Genomic DNA, 15897 nt, shown 5'->3' with positions numbered 1-15897 from the left:
AAACACTTATTCAGCAAATTAGGAAGAGTAGAAATAATGAAAAAAAGCAGTTCTTGATCAGATAATTAAACTGCAAATAATACTGATTGTACACATGTTGAAAAATGGGAGTAGTGAGGATTTTAAAATCTAATAGCCGAGGTAGGAAAGATCTGTAGCGGTGCTCCTTTGTTGACTTAGACATTTTTAATGAGTAAAGATAAAACAGAACATGATTTTTTCCATCCACCCCTCATAATACAGAATCATTGGCTGCTGTCATGGTTACGGAGAGACAAACTACCCTCACCTGCGCTGCTCTCTTTCACCAATGTTTAACCTTTCAAAAATACAAATGTGAGAGCAAAGTAAACCAGGATGAGGAAAATGATGACATATGTTGTGTTCTCAGCAGCTGTTCAGTGACACTTCAGGATTCAGCAGGACTCACATCCCAAACATCAGTCCTTTCTGGTTTGGAATATTATGTTATGGTTTTTCTGGTGATTGTTTATGTGGAGTTCATAATAACTTACATCATATTTTTTATATTGATTTATATTTTATATATATATTTGTATTTATATATTTAATTAATGCATTCATTAAAAGTAAACATAACAAAACCTGTGCAGGTGAGAACTGAATGAAAGGAGCAGAAAGAATTAAAAACATATATTATCTGCCCCCATTTTCAATAAAGTATTATTTATTCAACATATATAATTACAACCATACAAGAACAAAAAATATCATCATGTAGATCAATAAACAGAAAGCAAAAAATAAAATAAATACCAACTATACATCAGCCTATCCACTGTCATATGGACTCGTCAAAATGACCTTCAACTTCAACACCTTTAACAGAAATACATTGTTTCATCATCATTGTTGTGTACTTGGATTTTTTTGAAAATATCTGTTCCTTCTAGGTTATACTATGTCTCTTTTCGAAAAATCTGTATTGAATATTGTTTGGTACTTCTTTATGCACTTTAGACATGAATTTAAAAATATATGATTAAGTTTTAAGGGGTAATTAAGTTTCAATGTATTTAACTGAATAAATATCTGATTTGTGTTATCTCTGTTTCAACTTATAACTCTTATGGCTCTCTTATGTAATAAAAAGAGAGGTTTTAAATGTGATCTATACAGAATGCGCAAGGCTTTTTCATTTAGGAATTCCTTTATCTAGCTTTAAACAGCAATAGTTTTCAATATTCTCAGTTTTGTATGATCTATGTGAGGTTTCCATGTCAATTATTCAACAAGAACACTAATAAACTACTGTTTGTATATGTTGTATGTAAACATTATCAAAATATATATATTTTTTTTTTACAACTAAAAATATGAATTTGTTAATATTTATTTATTCTTATTGTAAGGAATAAATAGGCAGAGATCAATGATGGAAGAGTTATCAATAAAGTTTAATGACATTGAGATTAATGCAGATGAGTTTGCTGCTTTTTCATAGCTCTCACAATAGAGCTTTATGAGCATTCAATTATTTATTAATGTTTAATTATTAATGTAATTTACCATATACTGTATTTAAATAGTTCTTAATTACACCCTTCACCCTGTGCCCGTTAGTAGATATTAGAGTAGACATGTATAACTGTGCAATAACTGGCTTACCCACAGACTCAAAAACTAAGGTCTTTTAGAGAGCAGGGGGTGCTCATAAAGACCTTCTATGACTCTGTCATGGCATCAGCAATCTTCTATGGAGCTGTCTGTTGGAGCAGTGGCTTATCTGTAGCTGTAAGGCCAGCTCTGTGATTGGATGCTCTCTGGACTCAGTTTAGGAGGTGGGAAACAAAAGGATCCTAACTAAATTAACATCTCTGTTGGAAAATGTCTGCAACCCCATGAATGAAGCTGTTGCAGAGTTCCTTCAGTGACAGACTGCTGCACCTTAAATGCACCATGGAGCGTTATCACAGATCCTTCTTTCCAGCAGCTGTAAGACTTTATAACCATCACTATTCCCAGCAACCTCAATAAGTTGTTACAGTCATGCTGATTTTGCATTTTCTGTCTTGGTTACTTAAATAACATGTTGCTGTCATTTTGCACATCTCTGCTGTTGCTACTATTTTCAAATGTCCATTACTGTATAAATGTCCACAGCTGTATATTGGTTATTTATTCTCCAGGTGCACAATATTTATATTGTTAAAACACTTTACAGTACAGTATTTTGTTTATCTCTTCACTATCGTGTATTCTTATACACTTTTCTAAGGTCCACATTTGTGTGACCATTTTTCCTATATTTTTTTGCTGCTGTAAACACCAGAATTTCCCCATTGTGGGACAATGAATTGATTTTCTATGCTATTCTATCCTATTCTATTTTTCTTCTATCCTATGCTAACCTATTCTAATATATCCTTTTCTATTATATTGTATTTTATTCTATTCTATTCCATTCTATTCTATCCTATTATATTCTATTTTATTCGATCCTATTCTATTGTACCCTATTGTATTCTAACCTACTCTATTAAATCCTATTCTATTCTATCATATTACATTCTATCCTATTCTATTTTATTCTGCCCTATTCTATTCTATTCTATTCTATCCTATCCTGTTCTCCTATCCTATCTATTCTATTCTATCCTATTCTGTCTATTCTATTCTATCCTATCCTATCTATTCTATTTAATCCTATCCTATTCTGTCTATTCTATTCTATCCCATCCTGTCTATTCTATTCTATCATACCTTTCTATTCTATTCTATCCTATCATATTCTGTCTATTCTATTCTATCCTATCCTATTATGTCTATTATATTCTATCCTATCCTATCCATTCTATTCTATCCTATCCTATTCTGTCTATTCTATTCTATTCTATCCCATCCTGTCTATTCTATTCTATCCTACCTTTCTATTCTATTCTATCCTATCATATTCTGTCTATTCTATTCTATCCTATTATGTCTATTATATTATATCCTATCCATTCTATTCTATCCTATCCTATTATGTCTATTATATTCTATTCTATTCTATCCTATCCTATCCTATCCATTCTATTCTATCCTATCCTATCCTATTCTGTCTATTCTATTCTACCCTGTTCTATTCTATTATATAAAGCCTTAGGCAAATTTAATATGCTGAGGTTTGGGGTCTATTCTCTCTTAGTATCCCAAAGTAAACAAATAAGAAACTTTATGAGAGGTAAGGAGGTTGAAGGTTGGGGGGGGGTTGAAGTAGAGTGTTTCCACCCACTCCCCCCTGTGCTTTTTAAACGCCTCTGCAGAATCCTCCTGGGGGGGGGTTGTGAGCCCCCACCCCCTTATCTCGCTCCCTCTCTCCCCCCGGCTCCTCGTGCGCTCGCCCCAGCTCCAATTGTTGACAAAAGACGCTGCGAGACGGAGGAGGCCAGAGCCGGTGCTGGTGAGTCGATCTGCCCGTTAACTTCTCTTCCTTCCCACCACCAAGGCAGCGGCTCCAGCAGAGCGGGATTCCGCCCAGAGGGACGATCGCTGGGAATCCCGCCGTGGAGGCTGCTTTGTGTCCGCCGTTAGCCGTTGGTACCAATGCGGGGTCGGTCCCCTCCTCCCCGCTGCCCCCCTCCGTGTGATCCGGTATCATATGATGTTCATTTGAGTCTGTAGCCCCGGGCAGATAGTGACAGCTTTCAGTCTGTCTTTGTGCCTTTGTGTCCCTCTCTCTCTCCGGAAGGTGTGGCCGAGGTGATTGGGACCAAACAGCAGCAGCAGCAGGCCGGTGTGAAGCGGACTCCCCCCTCAGTCACCTCCTTCCTTCTCCTCACCTCTTCTCCATTATCCGCTAAAAAGAAAAACATCCTCCAGACGGGAAATTCTTAGACAAATCGGATGATAGAGATGCGAGTGTGAGTGGAAACGCCGGAGGAAGCGGCGGCGGCCTCGTGCGGCTCTGTTTATCCCGGGAATGGTGTGAGCTGAGGCGTCCGGGCAGTCTGGATCTGACCGGGGACTCATCGTTTCCCCGGAGCCTCCGCGGCTCCAAGCCGCGACCCGAGCCCTCCAAGATGGGGAAGTGTGACGGCAGATGCACGCTGTTAGTGATCTGTTCACTGCAGCTGGTAAGAGAGCATGCTTTTATACAGAGGCGGTCCAAGGCTGCATGGGGCCCTAACCCTAACCTGCACGAATGTTCCTGTTAAATTACTCATGTTAAATCCTTGCATTTAATTTACATGCAACATAAAGATATAAGTATGTAACTGATTTAATAAATAATAAAATAACTACAGCTAGATGCTTCTGATAAAATATCCTAATATTGATATTTGATTAATCTAGAATATATGTATACATTTGCAGGCTTTCAGCAGGTCATTAAATGTCAATAGATTATTATTTTTTCCAATTAAGGCCTTAATTGGCATTAAAATGCATTCAGTGATTATCATGGCACGTAAAATGCTTTATTTTCGTCAGGTATATCAGATATAAATGGTTCTGCGTGTTTTCGTGGATCTGCTTTTGGTTGATCGTAAAGCCGTATGATCGGAAAAGAAGCTTGAGGCGGAGAAAAAGCTAGAGAATGGGAAAATGTAAATTTCAAGAAAAGTGGCTGCAAAACGAGGAATTCAGGACATAGTCAACTGTAAAGATGATGAGGGATTTTGCCGTGTTTTATATATATATATATATATATATATATATATATATATATATATATATATATATATATAGGTACTTGTTGATGGCATTAAAATTATTTCTAAGGGCATTAAAAAGCATTAGATTAGATTTGCTCATTCCTGTATAAACCCTGTTATGATAACGTGAGACACTAATCAAAATCAGATTTACAAACGCATTAAATCAGGATAAAATTAAATGCACTCACTCCATAGAATATATTTTTCACCTAATTATTCACACAATTTTGCTAATTAGCCTGCAAATCATATTTGATATTTTTGTAATTGCTGGATCAGTCTTTTAAAAGATGTTCCTTTTAAAATTAATTCATTTTTTATACTCAATTTATGTAACCAATCTAAATAGGACTTTGTCGTCATCTTGGACTTTTAGCTAACACTGGCATTTGGTATCTACTTAGATGGTCCTAATAAGGGTACAAAAAAGATATATTTTTGATTAGATAGATATAAAAAGATGTACATTTTTAAAGATGCAGGGGTCTTAGAAGTCCATTTTTGTTTATATTCTTTCTGTTGCCACCATAGATATTCTATATAAAGTCACTTTTTACACAGTAGAGTAATATATTTTGTACTTAAAAAAAGGATGTACCATTATAAAACACATATTTATGTGTAAAATTTGATATCAAGGAAACTAGTTTTGTTTTGCATGATTACAACAGATAAATCACCCTTGTTGGTTAAGGAGCCCAAAATCAACTGCTTAGTTCACTCTTTGCCCTGGGCCGGCCATGTTTTAATACATGCGTGTGTTTGTGTGTCCACAGCTGAGGCTGCCTCTCTAACCACCAAGATATAATTAGTGTGGCGTGCTACAGACACACACATTGTAATCAGACATTTTTGTCCAGGCTCCCTGTACAGTCACACACTCACACACACACGCAGCTTTGAGCTGCAGCTGCTGGGGCGCCATGCCACATTAGAGGAGAGGCTGTGGTTCCCTGAAGGAGAGGGAACAGGGTAGCCTCAGCATGTTGGTGTAGGCAAAAATCACGTGAATCTTAAGATGAGCGTGTAAATAATTGTATCGGCCCCTAAAGGAATAGAATTTGGGGCCACAGTGTCTGTAGAGGTAACTTGGAAGCACCACAACACTATTTGTGTTTCATTTAAATCATCCAAGATGTTTTATATGGGGAACCTTTGCATTCCTAGATTCCTAATTCCTTAACACAGCATCCCGAGCACTGTTTTAACTGATGTAATAATAAAAAAAAAGAAGAAAAAAAGAGAAAATAGTGATTAACAGTCTGAGAATTGTGCAGAATAGATTATTTCTAACTGTTCAGAATATAAAGACCCACTAAACTAGAGACAATAGATAATTCAAACAGTTTGAGTTTTCTCTAAAATATCTTGATTTTAACCCCTTAGGTTAAGCCCAGCTACTAGTTTTTCTTTCAGTTAACTTGTAGCCAACAGCTGCAAAACCAGACTCAACTGATGTCTTATGTATACCATTGTTGCCTGTTGATGCATTTTCAACGCATACTAAGGATCATATCGGATGCACTTTGCTGCCACCTAGTGGTTAAGATAATTGTATGCCCAGTTAGTGGCTAGCTTCCAATAGAAATAAAGGTTAGTAGCTGTAGAGCTGCATTCAAATGACAGATTCCTGCAGAATTTTATATGTATTTGAGAGGGAAAACGGCATTTAAGTTTATATAATTGCAAAGTAGTAAGGTGGTAAAGACTAATAAAGGTTTCAGAAGAATGACCTGCTGAGAAAGTTTCTAGAAACCCTGTTAGAGCCGCTCATTGTGGCCATTGTTTGCTGTGCTGATGAGTTTCTGTACAGCACAGGGGTTTGGCCCATAGATTCTCATTAGTTTGGCTCTTCTTTGTTTGTTTGTTTCTTTCTTTCTTTCTTTCTTTCTTTCTTTCTTTCTTTCTTTCTTTCTTTTTGTTGTTGAATGGGGTGGTCCTCTTAATAGTCACTGGACTGGCTGGTGCTCCAGGCAGTTTCCATGGTAACGGCTGCAGCAGCGCGGTGTATGTGTGTCCCTGTCACTCTGTGCTTGTGTGATACCTTGATGAAGTGAGGACCCTCTGCGTCCTGCTATATGTTTAACTATGGCTCATCTTTGTGTTTCTCTCAGGTGGCGGCCCTCCAGAGGCAGGTGTTGGACTTTCTGGGCTATCAGTGGGCTCCCATTCTGGCCAACTTCCTGCACATTATGGCCATCATCCTGGGCATGTTCGGCACTGTGCAGTTTCGCTTCAGATACCTCATTTTTGTGAGTGTACCCCTCAACGATGCACATTCCTGTTTCTGAACCGTTTGGATTTCTTGCAAACACTTTTGGTTTGGATCTTTGTGGCAGTATGCAGTATGGCTGGTCCTTTGGGTGGGGTGGAACTCCTTCATCATTTGTTTCTACCTGGAAGTGGGAAACCTGTCTCAGGTAAAACACAAATCAGCAACTGTCATTTAACACCTGTCTTTGAAAAACATCCTCTATATCACAATTATCTCCTTCTTTCAGGAAACAAAAGGTCATTACTGTAAAAGAATTAAGAATTCTACTAGAAGCCGTATTATTAGCTCCGCATGACAAAATATTAGGATTTTAGATGAAAATTATGGGTTTTAAACCTCAATTATGCCCAAAACCCTTTTTCCTAGCTAGAAGCTAAATAAAATTCACTCCAGCTGATGTTAAAACAAGGATAAAAGCAACGTGACACTTAACAAATAAAACAAATAAAAAATGTTAGGAGATGAAATCCAGTTTGATCTGATATACACTATATTGCCAAAAGTATTTGCTCACCCATCCAAATTATTGGAATCAGGTGTTCCAATCACTTCCATGGCCACAGGTGTATAAATTCAAGCACCTAGGCATGCAGACTGTTTTTACAAACATTTGTGAAAGAATGGGTCGCTCTCAGGAGCTCAGTGAATTCCAGCGTGGAACTGTGATAGGATGCCACCTGTGCAACAAATCCAGTCGTGAAATTTCCTCGCTCCTAAATATTCCACAGTCAACTGTCAGCTGTATTATAAGAAAATGGAAGTGTTTGGGAACGACAGCAACTCAGCCACGAAGTGGTAGGCCACGTAAACTGACGGAGCGGGGTCAGCGGATGCTGACGCGCATAGTGCGAAGAGGTCGCCAACTTTCTGCAGAGTCAATCACTACAGACCTCCAAACTTCATGTGGCCTTCAGATTAGCTCAAGAACAGTGCGCAGAGAGCTTCATGGAATGGGTTTCCATGGTCGAGCAGCTGCATCCAAGCCATACATCACCAAGTGCAATGCAAAGCGTCGGATGCGGTGGTGTAAAGCACGCCGCCACTGGACTCTAGAGCAGTGGAGACGCGTTCTCTGGAGTGACGAATCGCGCTTCTCCATCTGGCAATCTGATGGACGGGTCTGGGTTTGGCGGTTGCCAGGAGAACGGTACTTGTCTGACTGCATTGTGCCAAGTGTAAAGTTTGGTGGAGGGGGGATTATGGTGTGGGGTTGTTTTTCAGGAGCTGGGCTTGGCCCCTTAGTTCCAGTGAAAGGAACTCTGAATGCTTCAGCATACCAAGACATTTTGGACAATTCCATGCTCCCAACTTTGTGGGAACAGTTTGGAGCTGGCCCCTTCCTCTTCCAACATGACTGTGCACCAGTGCACAAAGCAAGGTCCATAAAGACATGGATGACAGAGTCTGGTGTGGATGAACTTGACTGGCCTGCACAGAGTCCTGACCTCAACCCGATAGAACACCTTTGGGATGAATTAGAGCGGAGACTGAGAGCCAGGCCTTCTCGTCCAACATCAGTGTGCGACCTCACAAATGCGCTTCTGGAAGAATGGTCAAAAATTCCCATAAACACACTCCTAAACCTTGTGGACAGCCTTCCCAGAAGAGTTGAAGCTGTTCTAGCTGCAAAGGGTGGACCGACGTCATATTGAACCCTATGGATTAGGAACGGGATGTCACTTAAGCTCATATGTGAGTCAAGGCAGGTGAGCAAATACTTTTGGCAATATAGTGTACCTCTTGTATCAAAAGATGGGATGAGTTAGGGATATAAAATTATTGAAAATGGTGTTTTAGACAGACAGGTAGGCCTAAAGTCAATAAAGATATGCACTTTTTTTAGTGCAATTCCTATTAATGAACTTTTGAAAATTAGATCAATGAAAGTTTAAAGTTGTTTCTTTCCATCTTTAATAATATATGATCTTTAAAAGGTATCTGGCCTGTTTAGAGGTTGTGAAGAGGAATCAGAGCTGCTCCTCTAGCGTAAAAATATTTGTAACATTTAAAGACTGACGTCTGCTCTCTGCCTGTCCAGGACAGAGACTTTCTCATGACCTTCAACACATCCCTCCATCGCTCCTGGTGGATGGAGCACGGCCCCGGCTGCCTTGTGACACCAGTGCTGGACGGTCAGATGGCCCCCGACGACCATCACGTCATCACGGTGTCGGGGTGCCTCCTCGACTACCAGTACATTGAGGTGTTGAGTTCAGCCATTCAGATCCTTTTGGCTGTAAGTATCTGACTTTCTGTAGATTTGGAATCTGTTGAGATTTTTCATGACTCTAATCTTTTTTTTTTTTTTTTTTTGTTGTTCGACAGCTCTTTGGCTTCGTGTACGCCTGCTACGTGAGCAAAGTCTTCCAAGATGACGAGGACAGCTGTGAGTGCTCTCTGATGGTCTTCTAGTGTCTCATTCGCTTTATCAGGACCACTTGTCCTCCCATCAAGGGTTTTCTTTTGAGGAGCAGTGGTGAGGGGGAAGAATAAGAGCTGTGAGGGGGAAAGATGCTATCTCATAGTTTACCCCTGCATGAGTCATACTTTGAGATCTTAGCCTTCAGGATTCCCTCTGGGTTTATCTGAGCTTCCCATCTGTGGGGAGTATTATGGGCAGGAATGCTCCCATCACGGCTGAGGCCGTCTGGCGGGTTGGCCATCTGTGAGTCTGGCGGGGCTTTCTCATCTGCGTTTTATTCTCACTTAGAGGGATACGGGAAATGATGAAGGGCATGAAAACGGTCAGCTGTTGTATGACTAATGTTAATAATCTCTATCAGTTTTTTATTCTGTCTTTAATAGATTATTAGTTCATTTATTACTATTTATTATTTATTTTATTTTATTGTCGTTGCTATAATTTTGGTGCGTTTATTCGGTCTGAAATGTTCTGCTATTAGCGTCCAAAACACACAGCAGAACAGTTTAATATCGCAATATTGGCGTGTTACCAGTTGCTTTCAGGGGCGCCTATCAGGAAAGTTATTAGTCTAGCGCCTTCAGTGGCTGATGGTTACACGCTTTTGCTTTAAAGCTTAATAATAATAATTGAACCTTATTGATCTCACATTGGAGAAGTTTACCTCTACATTTAACCCATCCCCTTGGGAAGCAGTGGGCTACCATTGTGCGGCGCCCAGGGAGCAATCGGGGGACCCAGAGTGGCAGTGGGGCTCGAACTCAGAACCTAAGGATTCCAAGCTTTATGCCCTAACAACTAGGTCGCCACTCCCCCAAAAGCGTTGTCTTACCAGGAAGACTTTACCCTGGAATTAAGATGAATCGACACAAGATTTGTGAATTCACACACTCCTGAAAATACATCTTGCCAGAAGCCAATAGATGCGTAAGCCTTGAATACAGAAATGTTTTAGACCAATGAAATGCAGTGACTAAATGTAGGAGGGTGAAGCAAAAAAAAAAAAAAAAACAAACAATATGGCTGCCTCGGTAGATTTACTAATAGACTTTACTATTCAGTCTATTTTAACTGGAATAACCTCTAGTTCGTTTTTGGAAAACATGCAAAATGATTGCAGTTGCCTTTCTATTGGTTGATGGGCGTTCCTTTTTACCGAATTTAGTAAGAGTTGGATTTATCTCTTAACTCTGCTAGTTGTGAAACAAATCAAGAAGGTGATACGTCCCAGCTGCTACTATTTCTGTTACTGACTAAAATATTGGCATTGGAGGCAGGAGCCGCTTGGTGATTTAGCCAATCAGCTTGAAGAATTGTTCTGAATGTCCCTCCTTATTGCAAACGCTTACAGGAGACTTTCCAGGTGAATTCTGTGGAGAATTCAGATTGCACTGAGCAGATCAATCTGGCTTAGAAAGCCTTAATTAAGATTAATTCTGTCTTTTTATAGGGAGTCCTGGCTAAGCAAAAAATGTTAACATTGAATTTAAAATAAAAATAAGACACAAGCATTACAAACAGAACAGACACAACAGCAGATTACACACAGGACAGCCTTAGGACGGTTCAATTACACATGAATATTCTTAAAAGAGAAGTTGCATTTCCTTAAAAGTTACCGTTACATGTGAAATGGATTGCTGTTTAGGCAATGAGATGAGCCGAGGCGCGTGTCGAGTAGTGGAGGGGGCTTGCTTCAGGGATCCTATGGGTACCATATTGTGTCAAGGTCAGGGATGTTGTGGTTTGAAAAAACAATGTTGTGTTTGAAATAATTAGGTCAGGGACCTATAAAGTCAACAGGGTTGACAGAAGTTGGTAAAGACGTCATTGTTGGAGTCTGCATTTTTTTTTTTCTACTTGCTTTGATTCTGTTTTATTTTCCTATATCTTAATCATGTAAAGCACTTTGCATTGTCTTTGTACTGAATTGTGCTATACAAATACATTTGCCTTGCCTTGCTTCATTTGGGGGAGGAGCCAAAATAGATGACGTCCGAAGACATTTAAACTGGCTCAGTATTCAGTCAAGATGTGGGAGTTTGTAGGAGAGTTGTGGTCAGTTTGGTAGATTTTGGATATTTCTAAGAATAGATTGGTTGTTTTTCTAACCAATCTAGTTGGTTCAAACTGTTTTGGTTTGATTAAACAATGAAATGATCAAAACCTGACCAAGCCTTTGATCACAGTTGTAACCTTAGTGTTAAATAGTATTACTTTCTAGTGTCCAGTTACCACTGCTATTGGTAGCAGCTGTCACATATGGACTTCCTCTCCTGAGGTGGTTGGTTCGAGACCCACATCAGAAATTTGAAAGTTGTGACAATACTAAACAAGTATTTTGGCTAATGTGGCTAATTTGTATTGGTTTGCCCTAGTGTAAATATAGATTGGGTTAACGCACTGCCAAATTAGATTGGTTGGTTTAGCCAAAATATTGGTTGAACACATAACTTCCAACCCGATTAAAAACAAAAACTCTGGAAAAACTATTATTTTTGAATAAAATGACTAACACCTTTCATTTAGCTCATTATTGCCTAATTTGCATAATCACTTTCACTGTCTGCTTGAGCTCATTTCACTAAAATTACAGAAGAAACAGTGCACCTTAACTGATTGTTCTCTTATAAGACATTTAACACTTAAAAAACCTTACAAAATATTTTATTATACACACCAATAATTAACAATTTCAAAGGAACTTAAAGAAAAAAAACAAACAAGAAAAACACTGGCAAAATATCACAGATTATATTACTAACTGTAGTTCAGCATTCCACCAGTAGGGGGTGACATGTTGACATGAAGCTTCGTGAACTGTGGGGATCGTTGAAGCAATTTGCCCAAACATTTCTGACTGGTGTGTTCCTTGTTCTTCATGATGCTTTATGTGGTTTAAAAAGACCTCTGAGACGATTACAGAGCAGGTGTATTTATGCACAGACGTGATGACACACAGGTGGATTCTATTTATCATCATCGGTCATTTAGGTCAACATTGGATCCTTCAGAGATCCTCACTGAACTTCTGGACAGAGTTTTCTGCACTGAAAGAAAAGGGGCCGATTATTTTGCGTGCTCCACTCTTCAGTTTTTTATTTGTTAAGAAAAAAAAGTTAAATATCCAATGCATTTTGTCCCATTTCATGATCGTATTCCACTTATTGTTGATTCTTCATTAAAAAAAATTACAATTTAATACATTTATATGTGAAGCCGGAAAAGGTGGCAACAGTTCAAAAAGTTTATTTTGCAAGGCACTGCTGTCTAGTAAATAATCCGGTCTGTAGAGTCTACTATTTTGGATTTTAAGAACAATATATTAGTGTAATTGTGCTGTTCCATAGAGCTGTAAGCAACATGCGACACATAAAGGGAAAGAATAAGGTGCTGCGTTTGTACTGGTGAACTACTTTTATTACGTTTCCCCCCAGAGGGATAACTGAGGGAGATTCTCTCATCTTTTCCATGATGAGGAGTGGATTATTTCTCCTAAACATGCTTTAAAACGCTTCAAAACAACATTCAGTTAAAATGCAGAACAACAATTCATTTAAAGGCCTTTGTACGCTTTCCCCAAGGGGGGCAATAACTGTGAAGGTTAATGTGTTTAGAATTTACAGCAGGTTTGCAGCATAAACACACAAAACTATCAAATGACTTTGTAGACTCTCTCTATGAACGCTATTTTGATTAAAATACAATAGGGGGAAAGATTCTGTTTTAAGACAATGTTTCTGTGCTTTTTTCAGTTGATTTCATTGGTGGGTTTGACTCATACGGCTACCAGCCACCTCAGAAGTCCTCTCACCTGCAGCTGCAGCCTCTTTACACGTAAGTATTCTCTTTATTTTTTTTGCCACAGATTTTAAATTTATTGGGATTTGTATATCTGACTGGCATAAATAGGAGGAAAATGAAATGTGCCTGATAAAACCTTGCATGCAGTTATATTTAGATCCCTTTTTTTCTGATAGGCAATAATAAAAACCCAGTAACTCCAACTGCCACATCAGATAGAAAGGATATATAGAAGCAAGTTAAGGGACTAATACAATACCTAACGGCAGCACTTTTGAAGCCACCAGTGGAAACTAAAGGATGTGTGGCATACCTGCAGACTATGGCTGCAGTTAGGCAATGATCTAATGGCTGCTAGAGCTTTAAACTTTATCTTTCCAGCTGAAGGACAATCAAAACGTAGAGCTAGAGCAGGGGTCTACAAGCTGTTGCCCTTGAGCTGCAAGTGGCCCTTAAGACACTCAATATTGGCTCTTCATCACTTTGGCTAAAAATTATGAAGAAAGGGCTAATTTTTTGAACAATAGATATACTATAAAATGCATATTGCATCATTTTCTCCACTGCATTTTCCGTCACACTTATCCCTGCTGGGGTCGTGTTGGGTGCCGGTGCCTATCTCCAGCTGTCTACAGATGAGAGGCAGGGTACACCTGGACAGGTCGCCAGTCCATTGCATGGCAACACAGAGACAAACAGGACAAACAGCCATTCATGCACACACTCACACCTAAGTAGAATTTAGAGAAGCCAATTAAACTAACAGTCATGTTTTTGGACTGTGTGAGGAAGCGGGAGTACCGGGAAAGAACCCACGCATGCCCTGGGAGAACATGCAAACTCCATGCAAAAAGACCCTGGGCCAACCCAGAACCTTCTTGCTGCAAGGCAGCAGTGCTACCCACTGTTTCACTGAGTAGCCCCTAGAAAATCATGTATTTTTAATTTGGGTAAAAATAGTTTTTTAAGATATATTTTTTAATATATGTGTTAAATCTAAGTTATCTTTTTTTATTTGCTTTAAAGAAAGATCATGTACTGTTTAGAACTCAAGTTCTGTTCTTTAAGAAAAACATAATTTTTTTTTATTATTCTCAAAATAAATGGACTCTTATTAAAAAATAGATTTTTTTTGTCTTTTTTAAGGAGGAAAAATGTTTTTTATACATAATTTTCCAAAATATCACCAACCCATTGAGAACTTTTTTTCTCTCATCACAAGTTCCAACATTTTCCATCATTTTAAATCCTAAAATTTGAAGTTCTTGTTTTAGAAAATTAAAATTTCCATTTGTAGATATTTATTAAATATAAGTTATAAGGCCCTGCAAAGTTTGCTGCTTTAAGCAAGTTTTTTAGCTGGACTGAAGTCAAAAATGACTCTTTGAGTTATAACGTTTGCAGACCCCTAAGCTGGAGCTACACTGGACTAGATTAAAGCATATTAATGAGTCAGAATGGCCTAGTCAAAGTCTAGACCTCCAGAATCTGCACCAAGGCTTGAAAATTGATAACTGAGATTAGGATACTTATCCAGCAGGAGTATGTGAAAAAGGCCAAGGAGAAATAAAGACAACGGTTTATTTTTTAATTTGGTTTTAAAAGTAAATAAAAAACTAACTTCTATGATTTTCCTTTCACTACATAGTTATGTAGGGTCGATATGTTTTTTTTATATCACTCTAATACTCTCATCTCATCATCTTCTCCTCCCAGGGCTGGTTAAGTGTCTGTAGCGCCCCCTTGAGGCCCTAAGCTGAAGTTGTCACTGTGGATGGAAAGAAAGCAGCAACAGGTCATCATGAGTCATGATTACACTCACTCTTTTGTGTCACAGTTTTTTACCCCGAGAAGAAGACTTTTTTTGAGCTCAGGAGGAGAGACGTGTTTAAATGTTTGTGTCTGAAGAACGAGAAGGAAATCATCCCTGAAACGACCGTTTGCAGGAGCTCAGGGAAGAACCAGCATGCTGGGTGGAAGAGGAGAGAAGATCCCCTAAAAACTGCCAGCTCTAAATGCTTCCTCCTGAGTGTGTGTGTGTGTGTGTGTGTGTGTGTGTGTGTGTGTGTGTGTGTGTGTGTGTGTGTGTGTGTGTGTGTGTGTGTGTGTGTGTGTGTGTGTGTGTGTGTGTGTGTGTGTGTGTGTGTGTGTGTCTGATAGGAGATGGTGCTCTGCGGTTGCACCCTGGACTCTATGACCACTTTGCGCGTCTGTATTGGTTTGTTTTCTTGTTCGGGTGAATTTTCCAGTGTATGGATGTTTAGGAGGGGCGGGGTCACATCGTAAACCGAGGCAAGGCTCGTACCTGCTGTTGTTTTAGAGTGTGATGTTAAGCTAGAGCAGTCCTGCAGTTTCCTCTTCCCAAAGCCGTCTTTCCTTCTCCCCACCTGCACAGCTAAGATGAGGGCGTCAACCACAGCTCATGATGAATCAACCCTGCATTATTCTGTATTTGTCTCCATATGGAATAGCGATTAAAAAAGTAATCAAAGTGGGAGGGCTGCCGTGCAATAATCTCACAAACTGGTGTTATTTTCGGACTAAAAAGCAGCTGCTATCCCTCCATGCAATGTCATGACAATAAAAGGTACCAAGCTCATCAGTTAGGCATTGATCAGATGGCTTTGGGATGAGGCATTAGTGTCTTTTTTTTTTTTTTTTTTTTTCTGTGGGGTTGGGAAGGAGTAGTGTGCATGTAAATAACCAGCCGATGATTGTTTCGTTGGTGCCAT

The 15897-nt window shown here is 39.1% G+C and overlaps 1 protein-coding gene across 1 annotated transcript; it reads left to right on the top strand.

Moving 5' to 3' along the window:
• The first annotated feature begins 3250 nt into the window (after positions 1-3250).
• Positions 3251-15194, top strand: nkain1 (sodium/potassium transporting ATPase interacting 1). The gene is made up of 8 exons (XM_038288856.1): positions 3251-3406; positions 3695-4079; positions 6779-6916; positions 7004-7084; positions 8978-9175; positions 9265-9325; positions 13117-13198; positions 14882-15194. Exons 2-8 carry the CDS (start codon positions 4026-4028, stop codon positions 14889-14891), a joined length of 624 nt encoding a protein of 207 aa, XP_038144784.1. The 5' UTR covers positions 3251-3406; positions 3695-4025; the 3' UTR covers positions 14892-15194.
• Positions 15195-15897: the final 703 nt, after the last annotated feature.

This window comes from Cyprinodon tularosa, unplaced genomic scaffold, assembly GCF_016077235.1.
Source record: "Cyprinodon tularosa strain WSP-4 unplaced genomic scaffold, ASM1607723v1 ctg26, whole genome shotgun sequence".
In the NCBI taxonomy this organism is placed as follows: domain Eukaryota; kingdom Metazoa; phylum Chordata; class Actinopteri; order Cyprinodontiformes; family Cyprinodontidae; genus Cyprinodon; species Cyprinodon tularosa.
This window is presented reverse-complemented; position numbering and strand designations above follow the sequence as displayed.

Excerpts from the sequence above, each read along its gene's own strand:
- nkain1 (XM_038288856.1), top strand. The coding sequence starts at position 4,026 with ATGGGGAAGTGTGACGGCAGATGCACGCTGTTAGTGATCTGTTCACTG. Across the intron at positions 4,080-6,778 it reads TGATCTGTTCACTGCAGCTG|GTGGCGGCCCTCCAGAGGCA; the intron begins GTAAGAGAGCAT and ends TGTTTCTCTCAG. Across the intron at positions 7,085-8,977 it reads AAGTGGGAAACCTGTCTCAG|GACAGAGACTTTCTCATGAC; the intron begins GTAAAACACAAA and ends CTGCCTGTCCAG.